The sequence below is a fragment of the Labrus bergylta genome, chromosome 14, assembly GCF_963930695.1.
Source record: "Labrus bergylta chromosome 14, fLabBer1.1, whole genome shotgun sequence".
In the NCBI taxonomy this organism is placed as follows: Eukaryota; Metazoa; Chordata; class Actinopteri; order Labriformes; family Labridae; genus Labrus; species Labrus bergylta.
The window spans coordinates 26,362,933-26,384,655 of record NC_089208.1 but is presented as its reverse complement, the minus strand read 5'-3'; the positions used below and the strand labels follow the sequence as shown (position 1 = coordinate 26,384,655).

At 39.1% G+C, this 21,723-nt stretch overlaps 1 protein-coding gene across 1 annotated transcript; it reads right to left on the bottom strand.

Moving 5' to 3' along the window:
- Positions 1-1,899: 1,899 nt before the first annotated feature.
- Positions 1,900-17,477, bottom strand: cfap58 (cilia and flagella associated protein 58). The gene is made up of 17 exons (XM_020629304.3): positions 16,908-17,477; positions 16,518-16,666; positions 16,291-16,441; positions 14,823-15,017; positions 13,585-13,722; positions 12,178-12,337; positions 11,301-11,383; positions 10,171-10,362; positions 9,916-10,077; positions 8,749-8,895; positions 7,370-7,510; positions 7,068-7,291; positions 5,850-5,958; positions 5,584-5,688; positions 3,585-3,704; positions 2,616-2,740; positions 1,900-2,496 (listed from the first exon to the last, which is right to left on the bottom strand). The coding sequence occupies exons 1-17, from the start codon at positions 17,223-17,225 to the stop codon at positions 2,382-2,384; spliced, it is 2,634 nt and encodes an 877-aa protein (XP_020484960.2). The 5' UTR covers positions 17,226-17,477; the 3' UTR covers positions 1,900-2,381.
- Between the last annotated feature and the right edge of the window lie 4,246 nt (positions 17,478-21,723).

The window sequence follows — 21,723 nt, the reverse complement described above, 5'->3', positions numbered from 1 at the left end:
TTTCAGGAGACTGTTTGGGTTGCTTGGCAACAGTCAAGTTTCATAGTTCTATGTGTTTTTTCCCCTTTGGATTCTTCATGTTGCTTACTGTCATAATTTAAACAGAGCTGACCTTTTTTTAAGTACAACTAACTGTGACTCTGAAGACTAAAAACTACAACTTTATGAACAAAGCTGGCGGTTAGGAAGAAATGTAAGTCGATCAGGTATTTAGGCTTTTTTTGCATTTAGAGAAAACGTTTTGGTCAAATTCTGAGATTTATGACTAAATGTGTAGAATAAAGTCAAGCTTTAGCAAAGTACAAAAGTGGCAGGTATAAATTCAATACATTTAGAGGAGGAAGAGTTTTTATTTCATTACTTCAAGCCTAAAAAGGAAATGTTAAATATTAAAATGTGAAAAATAATGTGAAAAATAGAGTCCAAAAGTTGCACACAAAATAAAAAAAGCTAATGTCAAGAATTCAGCGAAATGTTGAAAAATAAGTTAAATATGTGTGAAATGTCAAATATTCAGAATAAATTAAAATAATTAAAATATAAGATTATTTTATGTCTGAAAAAAAATCCACATCTCATTTTCTTTCTTTCTTTCTCTGCCTGGCATATAGACAAAAGAACTATATAAAAAAAGAACTATTTTCCTGGAGAGAAAAGGTGTTTTTCTGTTTCTAAAATAGCTTCTGTTAGTTGGCAGGCAGGAAAACAGACGAAGACAAAGAGAGGAGCTCCAGACTGATTCAGTGAACAGCAGAACACAGGACGAGCTGTGCCCACCTTCACGTTTCAACACAGAACACACTGTGCTCACTACACCTACACCAATGTTCATGTAGCCTATATGTGTATGTTTGAACATTGAACACGCAGAAGTGTACACACAATATTATCATCAGTGTGAAAAATAAAAAATCTTGCCAATTAAAAAGCAGCTCCTTTACACTGTCAGCGGTGTCTTCATTCAGACACAAAAAGAAAAGAAGAAGAAAGATCTGTCCGGTTGGAGAAGGACTCTCATTACTACGGCAACACAACACGTCACTGCACTGACATGGTTTCCATAGTTACGCTGTAATTGCACTGGAGAATCTGTTTTACTCCACAAACAACAAGGGGGAGTAAGAAGGACTTTGTGCTCACTTTTTAGACTCTTTCAACAAGCAGAGCTGTTGATGCTGTGGGTTTGTTTTTCAGGAGGAGGGACACAGAGGAAGAAGAGCGTTAAGAAGAGTCAGGGGGTAAAACTTCATTTTGTAGAAGCTTGCTAAGTCATCAACATTTAGATTTGCATAGAGATTAAAGTCATTCCTTCTCTAGCAATTTTGGGTTAATTTACAAAGAGGACTACAAACAATACTGTGCTGTGTGTCATGTGTGGTCTTACCCAAATCACAGTCTCCACACCCACAGACTCACAAACTTTGAGGTCTGTCCCACTGTGAAGTCATCAAGTATGTGAGGACCTTCAGATGGACTTTACAACACCAAATGATGAACCCAGACTTTGTGATTGTCCAGCACTACATGAACAACTTCTGTTTGTCATAACCATTCAAAGAAAGACAACAGGAGCCAATTAACCAAAACAAAATTGAAGCGAGCGTATGGACGCTGTGAGGACTCAACATCAACACAATGAGATTCTGCACCTCATGCTAAAGCAGGCATTCTGAATGACTGTCATTGTTGTCACAGTAAAGTTTTTTTAAAGAAAGCACAGCGCTCCCGTTTAATAGAACGTCTTTGGTCCTGTACTCGCAGCCTATCACACGCTTGTGTTGTTGATGGTCCTTAGCTTTCTGAAAATTTTGCCCCCGGAACAATAAAGTTGAATAGCCCTGTGCTAAAGCTTTAATTTGGAGTCCCATGTTTAAAATATAATTGCACAAACATAAAACATATATATAATTTCTTTATTTAAGATGTTTACATAACATTTCTATCAAAGTACATGTTTTCATCGACATATTTCTAAAGTACTCTGGGAGATGGAAGCTGTTGTTGTGATATTTAGTCAGTCTGTGTTTTGCTGACATCTAGTGGTGATGACATGAACATCATGTTGAACACTAGCCAAGGAATAAAGGAGGATAACTTTAACTTTGTTACTTAATACCCACTCTATAAAAAGTGCTTTTTACAGGTAATATGCTGTCAGGTTGAATTATATCCAGAATCCAAATACAATTCTCAGAATTCTTAAATAAATAAATTAGCCTTCTTTTAATGATAAATCAACATGATGCATTATCAATGTCATCTACTAGTCTTTTTCAGAGTTCATGATTGCTTGTTGGTAAAAAAGGATGTTTGAAGCCCTTTGATTGGCTGATAATGTCAGATGATGTCGTAGGAGAAATGTGTGACAGGAGTCTCATCGTCTATTGTCTTCTGGCCGGGTTGTCGATCCTGAAGCCTCCTCCTGTGAAGTGAGGTTTGCTGCTCAGCTGAGGCAGCGGCTCCAGCTGCTCCACCTTCACTTTAGACCTCTGCTCACTGAAGAGACGCACAATCAGAGAGCGCACACAACCATCACAAGATGCTACAGGGGATGTTTTCTCTGCGTACAATGAATCGTGTATTTTAGTCTCGAGCTGTCAAATAATGAGCCTCACCTGTGAAGCTTTTTCTGACTCAGGTACTTCTTCTTAATGTTTGCTAGCTCGCCGGCTAAACTTTGATTCTCACTTTTGTACTCGTTCATCTTGGAGTCGAGCATCCTCAGCTCGGCTATCAGAGCCTGTGGAGTGAGATGGAAAAATGAAAAAAGACATGACATTAGCTCTCTTTCTCTCATAAAAAAAGTTTTTCTCTAACTTTCTTTTTATCTTTAAAAACTTTTACAAAAGAAGCTGAGCAGGTTGAAAAAGAAAAACCTTTTAGACGGGTAGTGTTTATCAAAGTAGCTTTATGACATTAACCTTAAATCAGGCCTGTACATTTGTGTACGATATGAGATTAAAAGTGAAATGGGCACTAACAAAGCGAGCTGTATAAACTGAGAAGGTATGACTTAAGAAAATGACACTTAAAGGAGGAACTATTTGTAACACTATCTGCTCACAGCTACAACACATATGGAGTATATGAATATGAAGTTTAGCTTTCAAGGAAAGCCTCGATCCAACTTGAAACTGAACAAGTCGGTGAGTATTGACTGTTTCCTCTGTTACTCCTCATTTTTACTGTTTGGTCTTATTTAGTCTCTTATCTGTGTAGAGTTTATAATGTCTTTATTTGTATAGTATGACTGTTTCTGTATTTCTTTAAGTCTAAAGATTCTGTTTGAATCTTAAAAGCCGAGCCAGGGACAGGGGTTGCAAATCAGCCCCGGCTAGAAACCTGTAATCATGGCATCTGCTCTGAACAGTATTTTACATATGAGACCATTTTCATTGCATGTGTCCCTGTAAAATAAACGGATACATTGAATACATTAAAAGAGTCTCACATTCTGATCAAGGTCTTTGTTGGACTTTAATTAGCTAGAAGGATTAATCTTTTTTCAATTGACATCACAACCGTGTTTAAAATGGACATAGAGGATTGCTACTGTAGGGACAGAGAATGTGAAAGCAGATGACCTTGAGTTTCTTAGTTCTGTCTCTGAGGGTCCACTGACACTGCTGGAGCTGCTCCACCGCCTCTGGACCCGGATGACGGGCCAGAATGTGCTTCAGCTCCACGTACAGCTTCTCCTTCTCCTTTGTGGGGAATACAATGAATGAAGATGAAACAGTTAAAGCAATAGGAGGACGTAGTGTTAGATAATTACACAGATTGAAACACAGCAGCAGCAGACCGGTGTGCTGAGTAAGAAACAAAACAGATCCCAACACTCAGGATTCGTTGGCAGTGACTTCAGTACCAGGTTAATGTAATCCTCTCTCTAGGGGACGACAGGAGCAGCTGGAAGAGCTGCAGCTTTATAATTGAGTTTTACACACTTACACCTGTGAACCTGTTTAACTTTAGCCTTCTTTAAATAAACACAGTCGTTTTTCTCTGTCTTGTTCAGACAGAAACATTTCTTTTAAAATGGTTATACAGTGGTCTGATTTTGTAAATGCACTTATGTCAGTATGTCACACACCTTGTTACTAGGTCACAAACATTTCTGTCTTCATCCATCTATCAGTTATCGATACCACTTTTCTCCCGTACGGGGTGGCGGGGGGCTGGAGCTGATCCCAGGGCCCTTTCCCAATTGTCACAGTTCAGTATGCAGTACGTACTATTCAGTATGTAGTTTCAGTATACTGAACTTTCATGGTCATTCAGTATGCATTTTTTGGGTCCACCTCAGTATAATGAACATTTCAGTATGGATACTAACTTCCGGGTTTTATGCAGTATGGATCGGATGCGTGCTTTCAGGAAATGAATTGTGTTTTACCACCCACAATGCTGTGCGAAATGAAACGTAAATCGTCACGTCACGTGCGCCTCCAAATCAAAACAAACGAGCGTGGATTAATTTAATCATTTATTAATCTAGAGTTAAAGTCCTGACTGAAATCACTACTTTATATTAACAACAGAAAATATAACAAATATCTGCATTATTATAAAACCTTTCTCTATTTAAATAATGATTTCACTATTTAAATGTGTCTTTATTGGTTTATTTTATATTCTGTATATTACTGTCTTTCATTTGTACTTTCCTTTATGTACTGTATGTTATTTAGTTATTTAATCTGCCTTTTACTTGATTTACATTGTGATATTGTTTTTTGTTTACCTGACTGTATATGCGCATTACTCTTCTTGAATAAAGCTAAACAAAAAAAACAAAAAGAAAAACGGGTGGATGCAGCCGATTCGAGAAACGTAAATGACGTTACTTCCATACTGAATGAATCAGAAGAAGTAGGCACAAATATCTGCCTACTGTGTGTGCATACTGAATACTAGGTACTAACAGTATGCAGCACAGATAGTACGTACTGCATACTGCCTACTGCCTACTGAAAGATTCAGTATGTACTTGGCAATTCGGATACGGCCCAGCTGTCATTGAGCGAGAGGCGGGGTACACCTGTTCGCCGGTCATTCATATAGAGACAGACAGAGGTCAAAATGCTCCAGCAACACTTGTAGTATGAAGATCAATTTTATTAACAAATTAGACCGACACGTTTTGGCTTGTCACCTTCATCAGGGTCATTGCCGTCGGTCTAATTTGTTAATAAAATTGATCTTCATACTACAAGTGTTGCTGGAGCATTTTATACTCTTCAAGCCATTCACTCTTCATGCACCTTGCTAGTTGGTGAAGTTGTGCTAGAAAATCCCGCTTTGCTTCTTCAATATAGAGACAGACAAGCAGGCACAATCACATTCACACCTACGGGCAATTTAGAGTCATTAATGAGCATGTGTTTGGACTGTGGGAGGAGGCTGGAGAACCGTAGAGAACCCACACATGCACGAGGAGAACATGCAAACCAGGGACCTCCTCGCTGTGAAGCAACAGAGCTAACCACTCCACCAGCCCTTTCTGGCTTCATTTGTTGAACCAGCTCCTTTTATAGAAATGCACAGTGATGTGCAGTGTGCTCTAGTGTAATGAGTATCTACCTGTAATAAGAGTTCCCGTTCCTCCAGCTCTTGAGTTTTGGTGATGAGTCGTTTTTGTAAGGACTGAATCTTCTGGATGAGTTCGTATTTTCCAGGATCACTGCCCTGCAGGGGAGAGACATTAACAAAGAATTTGGTCAAGATTTGAGAGGATTTTCACAAACACTACAAAGGAGAACTTCATGTTACCTGTAAAGAAAAACAATTACAACAGCACAGAGCTGAAGTTCCCTCCAGCTCATAAACACTTTAAACAAGTGGTTCACCTCCAGTCGTCTCCATCTGTGAATGTTGATGGGCTTCAGCTGATCCTCCAGGACGCTGCTCCTCACCCTCTCTCTCAGCAGCTCCCTCTGCAAGTGGAACAGCTCTCGCCTGTGACAGCATAGTTTCATTTAATTTAACACAGTTATTACATGCAGCGCTTTAATAATAAATATTCTCAATGTGTCTCATAATTCACTGTAGGACAACTTTAGGGAGTAAATACTAACAACGATAATACACTACTCATCCTTTGCATCAAAACGTCAAGTTTACTATGCATGATAATAAACGTTAGAGATAGAACTATTCAAATACAGGTTATGTAGTCACTACAGGCTGCAGGACGTTTGAACTCTTATATGGAAAGCCGTATTTAAGATACTGAGGTTTAAAAAAAACTAGAAGTTTGAAGGTCAGTCCTACCTCTGGCTCTGGATCTCTCTCTTCCTCCATCTTTAATTTGAATCCTCTTCTCTAAATGCTGCACTTTGTAGGTCATCTCTTTCTCTCTCCTTTCTGCCCTCAGTCAGATTTACCGTGTGCCAGTGATTAATGGCCAACAAGCAACAGCACAGATCTACCTACTGGTACACCCAGTTGCTTTAATTAAAACCATTATACATGATATGACCACATGCTTGCTAAGGAGTTAACTTGCAAACAGTTGCTTGACTGTTATTTTATCAATTTGCCATAAAAACTAACTGTTAAATGCATTTTTATTTATGTAACAATAGTATCTCACCTAGGTCTGCACAATAAACACATAATAAAGAGTGAATATGAGCTATAAGCCTCACTTCATATCTCTATCTGCTGATGTCACACCTGTGTTTGTGTCATGTCCCTCCTGAATCCAAAATAAATCAGAAACGCAACACTTCTTTGGTGCCAATTAATCTGAGTGTAGCTTATAGTGAGTTTGAGCTTCATGTGCGTACATCAAGACTAGAGAGTACAAAAGCTCAGCATGTTACCATTGAGATTCACCTGACATTCTCTTGTGAGAATGTGCACAGTGTCTATTTTCACTTAGACACCTCATAACTGCTTTTCTCTATGTAAAACCTGCATGTGGTTTATGATCGACGGGCGTAGGTTGATTTCCTGTTACTACTACTCACAGCTCTTCTGTTAGAGCAAATTCAGTGCTGACTGTCTTTTTCAAACTCATCATCCACCCGATGATCTCATTAACCCGCAAGCCTCTCTGTTACCTCAAGTCCTCTGTGTTAGGAACAGTCTTGTCCAGGATGCTCTTCTTGCGTCGGAGCCTCTTGATCTCCAGCTTAAGCAGGCGGATGTCCTCGATCCTCTGGCTGTAGTGGAAGTCCCCCTTACTCAGGATGGACTGCTGGATCCTGATCTTCTCGTACAGCAGAGCACGCTCATCATTGTGGCGGAGCAGCTGCTTGCCCAGGCTGTCCCGCTCTCTGATAACCTTCAGAGAAGATTCACCAACAAGTTATCAGATATAGATCTTTGTTTTTTTCATCCTGTCTCTGTTCTCTTTCTGTACCTGTTCCAGCTGCTTCTTCTGTTGGATCTGCTCAGCATCAGCGTCTGCTATAATCTTCTGCAGTTTTTGCTGTTCTGCTTTCTGACTGTCAACAAGCTGCTTTTTTTCTTGTAGCTGAAGCCGGATTGTCTGCAGCTCCACCTGCAGCAGGACACAAAGATGAGTGTGCACATACCCTAGTTAGACATAAAGAGTGCTGGAAAGTACCACAAATGAAGCCTGAACTACCATTACTGGTTTGGTGTTAAAGGCCTACATCCAACTAGTCAGGTTGCAATTTTAGATCCATCAGTGTTTCCCTCAGACTGAGAGTGTTACTTGAGCCGGGGGGGGGGGGACGTGTTCCTATGCGTGTAAGTGTCAGTAAATCCTTGAACAACAGAAAAAAAAGAGGATAAATTTAGAGTGTGGGAAGTTTGTGCACATAAATTGAAGATTGTGTCATTCTGTCTGACAGATATAAACCAGATGAGATAAAACTCTCTTTGCAGAAATGCTGTGGTCACTATCAATCAATCAATCAATATTTGTATAGCGCCAATTCATGACAAGTGTTATCTCGAGACACTTTACAAAACAGCATATGATAATATGCAGGAAGAATTTCTCCTTTGTATTCATCGAGTTAGTGTTGTCCACACTTCCTTGTCTCTGAGGTTGGAGCAGGTCGTGCATGACACTTTTCACATAGTCACAATGAATTTTGATCAACAAATTTCCATGAATACATGGAGATAATAAGATAATAAGAGGACATCAGAGTGAATTTGAAGATATTGTGTCTATAAGAATAGACGAGGGTGAAGAAAACGTCAAATGTTCCCAGTGCCCTGGTAACTTTCAGCAAAGAACACAGTATCCTATGTTTTTATAAACTGACTTTTGTGCAAAATAGGGTGACCGAAATGGCTAAATGATGACAATTTACATAAGGATGAGGGATCCAAAAGAAACCCTCAAAAGACTGTAGTGTCATGTCCAGCTCTGTGTCTTAGGTTATGTATTTCTACTTGTATTATTTCCTGTTTTGGGTCACTAACCTCTCCTCTCATTTCAGATCCTTCACTTCCTGCCTTCATGTGTTTCCCGCCTGTGTGATTGTCTGCCCCGCCCTGATTGTTCCCAGCTGTATCTCGTTGTCTTCCCCCTCACCTTAGTATTTAGTCTGTGGCTTCCCTTCCTTCAGTGCCAGTTCGTCTTTGACCTCTGTGTGAAGCGTACAAGCTTTTTGTTTCTCTTAGATAACTTTTGGAATCAACTTTCTTTGCCTGTTCCCTTTTTTGTATTCTGTATAAAGACTGTTTTTTTTCTTACCAAGGACTGTGTTTTGAGTCGTGCTTGTGAGTTCCAATTTCCTGTGGCTTTGTTACATTTAGTACCTTGAGTGCCTCGTTATCTTTCTGTAAGCGCTTTTGTTCCTGCTGGTCTTTGGCGAGGGCCAGCTCCTTTCCCGTGATCTCATCTCTCAGTCTGGTGACCTGGTTGTTCATGGTCTTCATCTTCCTCTTTATCTCTGCAATCTCTTCCTGAGGTAGAGAGACAAGACAGCAGAGGGATGCAATGGAAAAGAGAGAGAGAGGGCAGCATTTTAGACCACTACAATTGTTAAATATTTATGTGTATGTTATACTATGACAATAAAAAATCAAATCCAGATGATGTCTTCACCTCATCTCAAGATACCTTGCTTGCCCCATTGGCAGACTTTTTTTTAGCAATTGAGGCTTTATTTTTGCTTTTTATATCTTAATATAAGATGTTTATCTGGACTTGTCAGGTGAATGTGGCTCATAAAAAGTGTAATTATATTTTTTTAGTAGGAATAAAACAAATAAAGTTCTTAAATTTAAGTGTTTGTAATTGTTATTTGTTGTAGTTCTTTGAAGAGTGACCCTTTAAGATGCCCAGTCTTGTGACATCTTCTAGTCTTTGACTAAATATCTTGAGACATGAGAGGATTTAGTTGTTTTTAAAACATTTTAAAGTCTTGTAGCGTGTACCTGACTCAGTACAAAAACAAATCACCTGAGATCTTTGTGTCTGACCTATGTCCAATTGCAATAATTAGTGGATCAATGATAAATAGCTTTTTAGTGAAGAACAAACTGGTAGTTTCTGACACATTAAATTGTAGATTTAGTTGTAGATTATTTAATCCCTCAGTAAAATGGGCTATGGCATAAACTCAAACGTAGGCAAATCCTTTTTTTGTATTTTTACAGATACGACCATATCATCAGCTAATATTTGAGTCTAAATCAGGGAAAAGGAATGGCTGATCATCTGTATATAAGAACATTTGAAGTGGGCCCAAAATGGATCTTTGTGGTATGCCTGAGGGGTAGGACTATATCCACTTAATGTAGTTTTGATTTAAACTAAATTTTGATACATTGGAGTAGAAACAGCCCGATATACACTGTGAAAGACTTTCATAAGTTAAGATCTCGAACAACAGCAGTCTTATCCAACAATAATTTATCTAAAAGTGATCATTTTGCAGAGATGAAGATACAATGTGAATGATAAGAATACAATCATCATACCTGAGCCTCAATGAGGTTTTTGCTGTAGAGGTTCCTTTCAGCAACAACACTCTCCAGCAGGTTTTCTTGCTGTTTAAGTTTGCACTCAGCTTCTGTGACTTTTTTTCTCCAGTCAAATATCTCACTCTCTCTTACTTCAACATCACTCATTTTTTGCTGCACCTGTGGAAACAAAGAAAAGTTACCCTCAGAGAAGTTGAGGTGAAGGAAAGTTTACAGATACTGTTGTGAAGAAATACAATATAACAATCCTGCCTTCTGCATGAGGCTGCTGGTCTCGTTGATGTAGCGGTCCCGTTCTTTCTCCAGCTGCTGAATGATTTTGCGTTGCTTCTGGGCTTCCTGGCGGTAACCATTGATCTCATGTTCAAGGGTCTTCTTGTCCTGCTCGAGGAGTTTCACCAGGTTCTGCTGTTTCTCCGTAGACTGTGACGCTGTGATCATGTTCTATTGAATGGGTTTGTACAGGAACACATTATGAGTATTTCTATATATAAGTAATAAAACAGTCATGGTCACTTAAAGTCTAAAGTTAAAGGCAGGGTTAGGAATTTTTCGAAAACTGGCATGTTTTGAAAGTAGCATTCCCTCAGTGCTCCCTCAACACCTAGCCCCTCAGTCAAAGTTTTTACAAGCATTCAACTGCTACAGATGACAGGTTTTCTTTGTTCCTTTTACAGAGCACATGAGTTACTGTCAGGACCTAAAGACAATTTCAACCAGAATCTTAAAAAGTGTATCTGTATAAAAATGACCATCCCCTCCTTTAATGACCTTGCATAAATGTTGATATTTAGGCTCGCTCAAGTAATTATTGTGTTTGTGTGACATTATGTATGTTGATAAATGTGCCCTATAAAGGTTTCTTTAGGACATATTTTTTATATGAACTAAAAAAAATTTCGTTTTGAACTAAAAGAGGAGTGATTTTCTACGCTATGTTCTTAAGCAGCTGGTGTGTTTTTTCAATAGATTTCCAAAGGAGGTGATTTTGAAAGATTTTTTTAATTAATATAAAATCTAAATCTAAAAATGCCTAAATGAGTAATTACAGCTGTAAAATAGTAACATCCAACAGAAAGTTGTTTGTTGATCAAAAGTGTAGGACATGGGTATAAATACCCTGTAGGTCACCATTACTCTAGTTACTGCTGATCTCACTGTCAACAATTCCAGTACAGAGAATACATAATCTGTGTTCAGGCTAGAAACAAATCTATTTTGGCCTTGTGTTAACCAATCTGAATAAGCACAATGAAACTGAGATTGTTTTTCCTTATTGTTTGTGATGTAACTTGCGTGTAAGGAGTATCTCAGCTGACATACTTTTGTGACACTGATTCACTAAATGTCCCGCCCATTTAAAGAAAGAAAAGAAACTCAACCTTATTCAAGATGTCTCTCTCTCTGATCAGCTCCTCGATGGCTTTTCTGTCAACTTCAGCTTGTTTTTTGGAAGATTCAAGTTCTGTAGTGAGAGAAAGATGAGAAGGGTTTATTTTTATGCTAAAAGTAAACATTCTTGTGTGTGTTTATTAACTGTTTCCTCACATGAGCTTACTAATACATAATTTAGCAGGCCAAAGACTGAATAAAACATCATAATGTATGAGAAGAGGAGTGATATTATTCACTGTTTTTATGTTTGGAAAATAAGCAGAATATAGAAAAAGTACATAGAAACACAGATGGACACAAGTACAGAAACTGATTGTATGTGTCAGTGAATGTAAGGCAAACAGATGAGCTTGTTTTCCTCTAAATCATTTGTGACCTCAATCTATTAAAAAGTCAAATCAACACCTTCTACAGCAGATTCATCGCTGAGTACAATTTTTAAAGAAGTGGTAATTACTCTTCCTTTTCAACAAATAGCAAGAATAGATGTTTTCAAACCAAACAGTTCTGGGGACTATTTGAAGAGGAACTATCCACAAGAGAGTGCCTACACTCTCACACCATGAGGATTTTTTTCCGTCTGCATTTGCACCACCATGGTTCATACTCTGAGAAGCAGGAGCTAAAAGGGTTCCTTTAAACGGGGTTTCAGGAACTAGAGGAGTTCATAGTTCCTGCGGTGCTAAATCAACAAAAAGGGGGAAGGTTTCAAACAGTTCCTAAAACTATGAAAAAGTTCCTGCAGTCCTAAAACACCTGTTATGCATGTTAGATGTAAGAACTAATCTCATGTTAAACAGCTCAGCACTGAGGGAGAGAAACACTGGGAGAAAGTCTTTGTTCAATCACAGCAAGCTCTCTTACCTTTCTCCAGACCAGTGACCTGAGCTTTCAGGGTCTCCCTCTGCACATCCACGTCAGCTTTCTGCTCCTCCATCTGGTGGAACTTCTTCTGGATGATTTCTCTCATTTTTGTTTGTTTGGCCACCTCCTGACGCATCTGATTCACCTCCTCCTCTCTCATCTGGGAGTTGGAGCAGAGGAGTCGTATGCATCAGTACACAACAGAAATAAGCATGGGAAAGGGTTTATTCATAAAAGAAGAACGGGTTCACTGAGGACCAAAACAAAAGTTTCGTCTGTCTGTCTGACCACAGCCCTCATTAAATACATTTCAAAGTTATTCTAACATAAATATAACCTGGGCCCCTCTGGAAGTCAATCTGGTAGAGCTTGCACGCCTGTAGCTTAGAGAGTACATCCAGGGTTTGGATTACAACCCAGGCACTTTGCTGAAAGTCATCCTCTTTCTAGTCTCCTTCTTTCCCTCTTTTTACCTCCTTCAGCTTTTCCAAAGATTTAAAGAGGACATATTATCCCCCTTCTCCACCTTTTCTAACAGTCCTCTGTGGTCTAAATGAAACATCTGTGCTGTGCTTTGTTAAAAAAATAACATGAATCAAGCACCAGAGGAGGTTTGTGATCCTGTATAAACCAGCTCTCTCAGAACGCTCCGTTTTGGTGTGTGTGTCTCTTTAAGTGTACACTGTACACTGAACACTGTAGAGGTGGATTTTTCATAATATGTCCCCTTTCAGTGAAAATGTATTAATAAATGATAATAACTAATTCACATTTGTCTTTCTGGGAGCGGCAACAGTGATGAACTCATTAGACCTGTCATTAATTTGCTCTACACATTATGTACTGTAAGAGCAGTGCCCCCTTGTGGTTAAATCGGGCAGAATCACTATTCTCTCATCAGGTATGATTCACTGCAGCAGACTAGAGACAATAGTTAGCAAAATAAAAGTCTCATCACTTCTACATTGTATTACATGAAAAAGTTAAGTCTACAAAGCTCTACCTGTTTCTATGATGGCCTCACTGCAGTAAACCTGTATGGTGTTACACTACTGAATAAAGGTGCACTAAAATGTTTGCACGTTTAAGAAAAGACGGATATCATTAGAAATATGTCTTCGTGCCTCAATAAATAAAAAGAAATGTAACTTTTACCCTTTTTTAAGATTTTAGAAATAAATTATTTGGTGTAGTGATCTGTTAACGTTAGTGTGATTGGAACAACTCTGTGTTGTGTAACATTGCAGTTAGGAGCTATATCTTCTTTTACTGTATGGCTCTATAAATCTCGTTCACATTTAAAATTATTCTTAGTAAAAGGCTCACATAAACACTATAAATCAACATTATATACATTGTATGTTACCTAAAGAGTCAGGGCTGTCTCTTTGCCGCTGCACTGTTTACCTTGAGCTCATTGGCGCTCTGCTGGTTCTCCAGGGAGAGATGTTCCTTGACTGATGAGAGCTGCTCGCTCTCCTGCTGCAGTTTGCCGTTCTTCACCTGCGTATGCTCCAGCTCCTTGCTCGTCCGCTCGTTTAAAATCTGTCACAGTGAGAGAAAGGATCAGAGAGAGGGAAGGATCTGTCTCTACAACATCCTGCAGGTCAGTAAGAGTGTGTTATTGCTCACTGTTAAATTTACATTGACTGTATGATGTAACATCTGCAGCTTGTTTTATACAAATGTTCCACTTAGTTTAAGTCCATTCATATTTGTTTGTAGGTTAACATTTTGGTTTATTGACCAAAAATAAAACTGTTAAACACAGTATTTTATATGATTTACTCATTGCCTTTAATTATCTCTCTCTCAATCTGGGAACACAAACTCTGCTTCACTGAAGGTTCCCTTACTGAAGCACATTTCAAGTTTTTCATAGTCACCCTGCCAAAAGACATCAGCATAAATAAAGCTCATTTCACTAAAAGCATACATTCCTCATGTCCTCATAAACACAACAAAACCAAGAATGAAACTATTTTTCATTTCACATCTCTCTCACAGTAAAAAAAAGTCTGACCTTCCAGGGAGTGGCTTTAGATCTGTCAGCGGCCAATGGTAATAGGGTTGTCACGATACCAGCATTAAAACTATACAGTACAATACCAGTATGTATCACCATGGCAACAAAAATAGGAGTCCTGGGAACCCAGTATTGTGTTGCAGGCAAAGTAGAGCAAACTGTCTAAATTTAACAAATACATTGGCCAGGACGAAACTGCTGCCAAAGCATGATGAGACACCTTCACCTCTGCTCTCATTTGTTCTGCTCTCCTTTTTAAAAAAAAGTTGAATTAGAGACACAGGGACTTGAGGAAAATCGTTATGTGTCCAGCTGTGAGTTTGAATGGACCTCCTCTTCTCTCTCTCATTCACTCATGGCAGCTCTGGGTTGAATATCACTGAAAGATCTGCATTTTTTATACAGCTTCTTTATTTTGACTACCTCAAATTGTAATATTCCTGAACCTTACAGTGCTCATATGGATCTTTTGTTAAATTATACTTTACTGTATGACTTTTTTGCAAGACAATAAGAGCTTTCTCTTTATATGGGAAACATTTTATTCCTTATTTTCTTAAATATAAAGTATCTGGTTCAGGTAAATGAATGACACTTCATCAGATAAAGATTTTCTAACCTTGAGCTCTTTGAGCTGATGCTCCAGTCTCTGCTGCTCCTCTTTTGCTCTTTGGCCCTGCAGATTCAGAGCTTTGATATCCGCCATCTTTGCTTCCATGTCGACGTGCAGCTGCTTCACCTCCTTGTCCAGCTTCTCTTTAAACCTCATCTCCCGAGAAATCTCATTCTGCTGCACCTGGAGCTCCTGCTGGAGCTGGAGTCAGACACAGAGCAGTGACAAGTTCACATCTCACTTGAGTTTGTGTTTCCTCCTCGGGGTTAACTGCTCAAATTCAACCTCTGGAGCAAAGTTTACAAATGATTGGAAAAAAGACTTTGATTCTTTAACAGCACAAGTAAATACTTCACTAACCAATTGTACTTAACGCTTCAGAGGAAAGGACTTCTCATGCCACTTAAAACACATTTCCTCTTTTCTCCACCCTCACTTTAAATCCTTTCATCTCTCCATGTATCTCTGGTGGGAGGAAAAGATGCAATTGAGCAATGAATAAATGCAACTAAATGGGGGGGGGGGGGGGGGGGGGACTTTTTGCTTCTGCCTATATTCTGACAGGACAATGAGTAGAATAGGAAATCGGGAGACAGAATAAGGAAAGACATGCAGGGAAGAAGCCTTAGTTGGATTTGAACCAGGGACTCCCGCTTGGAAGATTATTAATCCGTACATGGAGTCTGCAGAAACACCACAGAACCCAGTCTACATCGTTCACTCACCATTTCTCGTTTCTTTCAAGGTGCAGTTTGTTCGTTCGTGCTGGTTAGTTCTCTGCCTATTGTTTCCCTTAAGGCAGTTCTGGTGGTTTCCTCTCATCTAAGCATTGTTACTGTAAGTGAAGGGAGCTAGTTTGTTTTGGGCTCATCATTATTTTTGAAATATAAATCTTAACGTTTTATGATAACTACAGTATACGATACTGCCATTGCTCAATTGCATCCCACTTCCTCTCGTCCAGACAGGATCAGGAGAGGGAAGGAACAAAACCTGGTCATGATTTAGATATGATGTTGAAAACTTGTCTTCAAAATGAACTCCTTGGCTCTCATGGCTGTTTACAAAGACTGGGTGACAAACAACATGTAACTCAATGATTGTTGATTTGACTAAAACAAATTTAATTCATGTATTCATTTCATTTAGAAAATTTTGCTGGTTTAGGTTTAGATGTGTTCTTGTTGCTTCATCTTTCCTTTTTTCATCAGACGTATTTATGTCTTTGTTTTTCCATTTTTGCAAATAAACTGGCTGCTGGAAGCTGAATCGACAATGAGAGTTGGAAGGGGATATTCTATTTCAGATAACCTTTAATTTAAGTTTAAAAAAGATTACCTCAAAAGAGCATTTTATTGATGTTTAGGACAGAGTTCTAAGTTAAATAATCTACTTTTGAGTATACCAATAAGTTAAAACAATACCATCTACCTTCGAGGTAAGCATACTGTTCAAGAGTGTTCAACAGATTTACCTGAGAAATATTCTCTAATGCAGCATCTCGTTTGGCTTCAGTCTCCTGCTGGGTCACAGAGGTCTGCTTCAGTTTATCTCTCAGATCTTCCACATCTGTCAACAGCTGATCTCTTTCTTTAGTCAGGTCCTCGATTACTTTTAGCCGTTCACTGAAAAGACAATCGTTTATTCACAATCCTTTACCTGCTGACAGTATTCACACAATAATCCACAAACATGTCTCACCTCTGCTGTTGGTCCTTAGAGAAACCAGTTTGCTGTTCATTCATCTTTATTAGGTTGGAAATGTCTTCTTTTAAATTCCTGATGGTCTCTTTGTCTTTTTTCTCTTTATCATGAGCAGTGTCAACCATTTTCCAAGCTTTATCGAGCTCCTGCAGTAAAGCAAAGTAACATATGAATATGTTTGGTTATTGAGTTTAAAGTGGACAAAAAGATAAAACATCAGCCAACTAATACAATAAAGTATAACTTGCATAGCAAACACCAAATATACTCATTTTAATTTATGGATGTTTGTTGTAACATAATTCTGACCGTAATGTTTGAAATCAGGCTCAGAAACAAAAGTAAATGAGACGTGCTACACTGTATCCTCCTGTGTTCATACTTTACCCTCTTTAGTGAAGAAATAGTGGTCTCGTCTTCCTGGGACAGTTTGAGGGCTGCTGCCACTTTGGTTGAGACGGACACGATCTCTGCGTTGAGCTCTCTGCATTTAGACATCAGCCTCTTCTCGTTCTCTCTGGACTTCTTCAGAGCCTGGATGAGCTTCTCATACTCCACCCTGACCTTGTCCATACTCTGGTCTCCAAGCAGCTCACTGAGGATCTTCTGAAACTCCTCCAAGGACCCAAACATGTCCTCTCCTCCTGCTCCCGGGTCCTTTACATACAACAGAGACACAAGAGAGAGGACATAAAGAAAAGGCATTACTGGACATGGCTAGGCCACTGAAGAGGCAGATATTAGCAGCTATTGTTAGGACTACAGTAGGTAGGCTATCCCTAAAGGAAATGAGAGCAGTGAAGCAGGTGAAAATAGATAGGCTATATTTTTCAATGGACGTCAAAATAGACAAACTTAATACCATTTATTAGCCTATGCGAAATATAACACGGCGGATTCATGTCATTTAACATCAAAATTAAGTTAAACTTTTGAGAACAAACACTTGTTAAAGGAACTTACCTCCATTATTTAATTTGACAATTCAATATTATCCGCGAATCCTGACAAGTAGCTGAGCATGCGGCTAGCAAAGATTCACAGTGTTTAGTGTTAGTTTTGTCAATGGATCTGTTGACGTTGGTAACTAAGCAACCCATGATCTCGCGGGAGTAGAACGAGAGAGTCCGTGGTTTCAAGGTGTAGCCCACTTTCGAAAAGTCCAAAAAATGGTCCTCTATTTTCTTATTCACCTTATCTTCCTTGACCTCGACCAAAAACGGGACGGGATAGGAAAAGATAACCGCTGTGATGAGGGATTTCGACTTCATTAGGCGGATGTTGCAGGTGTCACGTGGGTCTGCTGTGTCAAAAAACTACAATCTATGGTTGATGGACTACAAAGAGCGCATCTATCGCCCGGTGTGCGTGTTTTACCTGACAGTGTTAATGCAGCCGAAAAAACGTAAGACCCTCGGCGATAATTATGACGTCATTGAGGCTTTTACAGGTTATGAACAATCACGGCCCCTCAGGATGCTCAGGAGATAGGGTAAGCTGCTTTGACATGGAGATCTAGAGATCTTGTTGAACTTGCCTGATATTAAGAATGACTGTATGACTGTATTTTATTTCCCTTATTTCATTGTATTAATGTATTATCTAATAATATATTTTAATTTGCTCTTGTTTCCAAGCTGTTATTATTATAGTCTACATGGTTTTCAGCCTGTAAGTAATGTGTGAAGCACTTTGAACTGCAAATGAACACTCCACTGTCACAGATGAATTTTCTCTGTATTTATCAAAATCATTACGGTTCAAAACAAAGAACACGTTTCACGTATAGGCTCATAGACTATCTTTACTGTCATAAAAACAATAGGACTCACAGTTCATATTGGCAGTGCTTTGAACTGATTAAACTACTAACGGTAACGGATCTGTATTGTCTTAAAGTAGCAACACACACACACACACACACACACACACACACACACACACACACACACACACACACACACACACACACACACACACACACACACACACACACACACACACACACACACACACACACACACACGAATCAAATGTGAGGTGACATGGTTGTTGCCAGTGGGCGCGCACTGTAATGGACGGGACAAGGTCCCCGGTCTAGTGAAGCTTTTATTTGTAGAGCTCCCCCTGCTGACTGGCTGCAGTATAGGTCATCTCGTTTCCGTAATCTGCCTCTCGTCTCTTCCTGGTCTGGTGTTCTCCTTGCCGTCTTTGCGTTTCTCTCGTTGCTTTCTTTTTGACCCTTGGCCGCTGATTGGACAATCAACAAACTGTAAATCAAATACAACAAAGATAAACAGGTGCCGGAAATCTGTCATATGTCACACCAAGGCAGAAAGTAAACTCTTCTAAAAGCATGCACACAACCAAGAGTATTAATCAAAACACAAGGGCAGAAGAATGTGCAATATATTAATATATAATAAAATATAGAAATGGTAAGCAGACATGAGCTTATATAGCTTTGTGGTCTCAGCACTCAATGTCTGACTTACCCAACCTCACTCATTCATGCAGTAATTGTGGTTTTCCCATTCACGCTCATTCACTCGGGCGATGCCGGGTTAAGTGTCTTGCCCAAGGACACAGCGAGGTTTGGCCGAGGTGGGGCTCGGGCTCTCGGCCTTGCGATTGGGGGCCGAGCACCCTGCCAGTTGTGCCACATTCGCCCCGGCATTTGATATTATGTCAAACTTATATTTATACCTTTTAATTTATACTTTTACGTTTCGTTTTTTTTACGTTAAAACGCAAACATTTACATTTAAAGTCGCCAGAAAAAGCATATGTAGATTTAAAAAGACACTTAAGCTGTGAACAAATGCAAATAACCTCAGCATTCATTAGAAATAACTGGTTTTACGTTTCTATGGAAACAGCGATACATAGAGCTAGCATGGCCACAGTTACATTCTAGTTAGCGTTAGGCTACAGCTAACAGCAAGACAGAAGTATAGCTTACTTCAAAGTGAAAACGCTTACTTACGATATTAATCCAGCTCGTTCAGACAGTACTCTTCATCCTCCTCATATCTCCCATATGTATCTCCCACAATATCCACTACGTTAGCAGCATCTTCATCCCATGAATGAGCATCAACATCCTCTCTCTCTGTTAACAACAGCCCAGCAGGACTAAAGGGATCCATCGTCCTTTAATTTAAAGAAAGCATTTATTGTGTTTCACAGAATCTACTGGACACTTGTTGTTAGTCATTGACAACATTTAAGGGTAGCATTGTGTTCATGTTGTCCCGGAAATCAGATTAGGGTCTGACCGGACAGGAGACCTCCACCAATCAAATCATAGCGCACGAAAACATCAGAGTTCATGTTCTCACATGATGAGAAAATGTGCAGGAGACACAAAATGACCACAACAATTATTTTCATTTATTTATTAGCACACATATAAGAATACATCGAAATAGGATTAACAGCTCTCAAGAACTGCCATCAATGTTGTGCTTTGTCTCTGGTCACTTCCTGTCAGCACCTGTGTGTCCAATCAGACTCAAAGCTGATCGTTTGCTCTTACTCACATTGTTCCCTTTTTTCTAGATCCTTACTTGTGTTGTATTTACTCTCTGATGTACGACGCTTTGGATAAAAGCGTCTGCTAAGTGAATTGTAGAATTGTAGAATTGTAGAAGAAGCCAACAAGCTTATACAAGGGACCTGACCTCTTAAGAGACAAATAAATCAACTAAATCGAATGACACAATTTCAAAAGAAAATGAAGTATAAACACACCTCTACATACACACACACTTAGACACATACATACAATAGAAAGACTGAGAATGTTAACCCTCTATCAGCTAAATGAGATTTAAATGTAAATGTTTGCGTTTTAATATAAAAGTATAAATTAAAAGGGTAGATGATAAATATAAAGTCGACAGAATGCCGGGGCCAAACCTCGCTGTGTCCTTGGGCCAGACACCTAACCCGGCATCGCCCGAATGAATGAGTATGAATGGGAGAGTCACAATCACCGAATGTATAGCTTTTTGGTCTCAGTTCTCAATCTCGGTACTCAATGTCACACTTCCCCAATCACACCCATTCATGCAGTAATTGTGACTCTCCCATTCATACTCATTCACTCGGGCGATGCCGGGTTAGGTGTCTTGCCCAAGGACACAGCGAGGTTTGGCCGCAGGAGGTGGGGCACGAACTCTCAACCTTGATCGATGTCGACTTTATATTTATCATCTACCTTTTTAATTTATACTTTTATATTTTTATATAATAAAAATAAAAATAATAATAAATAAACATTTACATTGTAAATTGTAAACATTGTAAACATTTACAAAAATTAAATTTTTTGACATTGAGAGTCACATCCTCCAATTTTAGAGAGATCTGTCACACCAGAAGTCACAGCTCTTCTGTAACTCTTGTTAAAAGGCTACTGAGACCCAGCCATCAGACTGCAGACATGAGGAGGGGGCTTGAAATGAAGCCTGCAGCTGTAGAGGAGTACTGCAGAGCAAGGGATGTGAACCACTACCCTTGTGGGTTCCTCATCTACCCCAACGCACCATGAACCCGCGGAAGGATCATTATTGGTAGATCCCTGCACCCGAGGCCGCGTGGCCCCTCGGTGTGGCAGCGGGTTGTCACTCTCCCACTCCACAAAAAACAAAAAACGATTGTGATGGCAAAGAGATGGAAACATACTAGTTGACTGGTTTAAGGAAATTATGAAGCTTATTAATACAATTCCAGAAAACGTTTAGATTTTTCAAAATGCACGACTATGTCAGTGACTCAAGACCAAATGTCTGGCACAAGTTTCATGTGTGTTCACACAATATTCAGCCTCTTCCAAATATTAATGTTAAATTTCAGCTCCGCAGCAGCATCACGAGGAGCGGAAGAAAGTTGAGCCTGTTATTCTTACAGTCTGTGCACACTGAGCAGACTGAACAACTATTAATGTTATTAATAATGTAGACCATCAGGACATATTCTATTTTACTTTAACAGACTATAAAGTAAAGTTATATAATGCAGACCATCAGGACATATTCTATTTTACTTTAACAGACTGTAAAGTAAAGTTATATAATGTAGACCATCAGGACATATTCTATTTTACTTTAACAGACTGTAAAGTAAAGTTATATAATGCAGACCATCAGGACGATTCTTTACTGAAATAAAAAGATAAATAATGTCCGTCACAGCCAGC

What these genes read in the sequence shown, in the direction of transcription:
- cfap58 (XM_020629304.3), bottom strand. Translation starts at nt 17,225, where the DNA reads ATGCCTTTTCTTTATGTCCTCTCTCTTGTGTCTCTGTTGTATGTAAAG. An exon ending in ATCAGCTCAAAGAGCTCAAG is followed by an intron (nt 13,723 to 14,822) that starts GTTAGAAAATCT and finishes TCACTGTGACAG; the next exon opens with ATTTTAAACGAGCGGACGAG. An exon ending in AGAGCGCCAATGAGCTCAAG is followed by an intron (nt 12,338 to 13,584) that starts GTAAACAGTGCA and finishes TCCAACTCCCAG; the next exon opens with ATGAGAGAGGAGGAGGTGAA.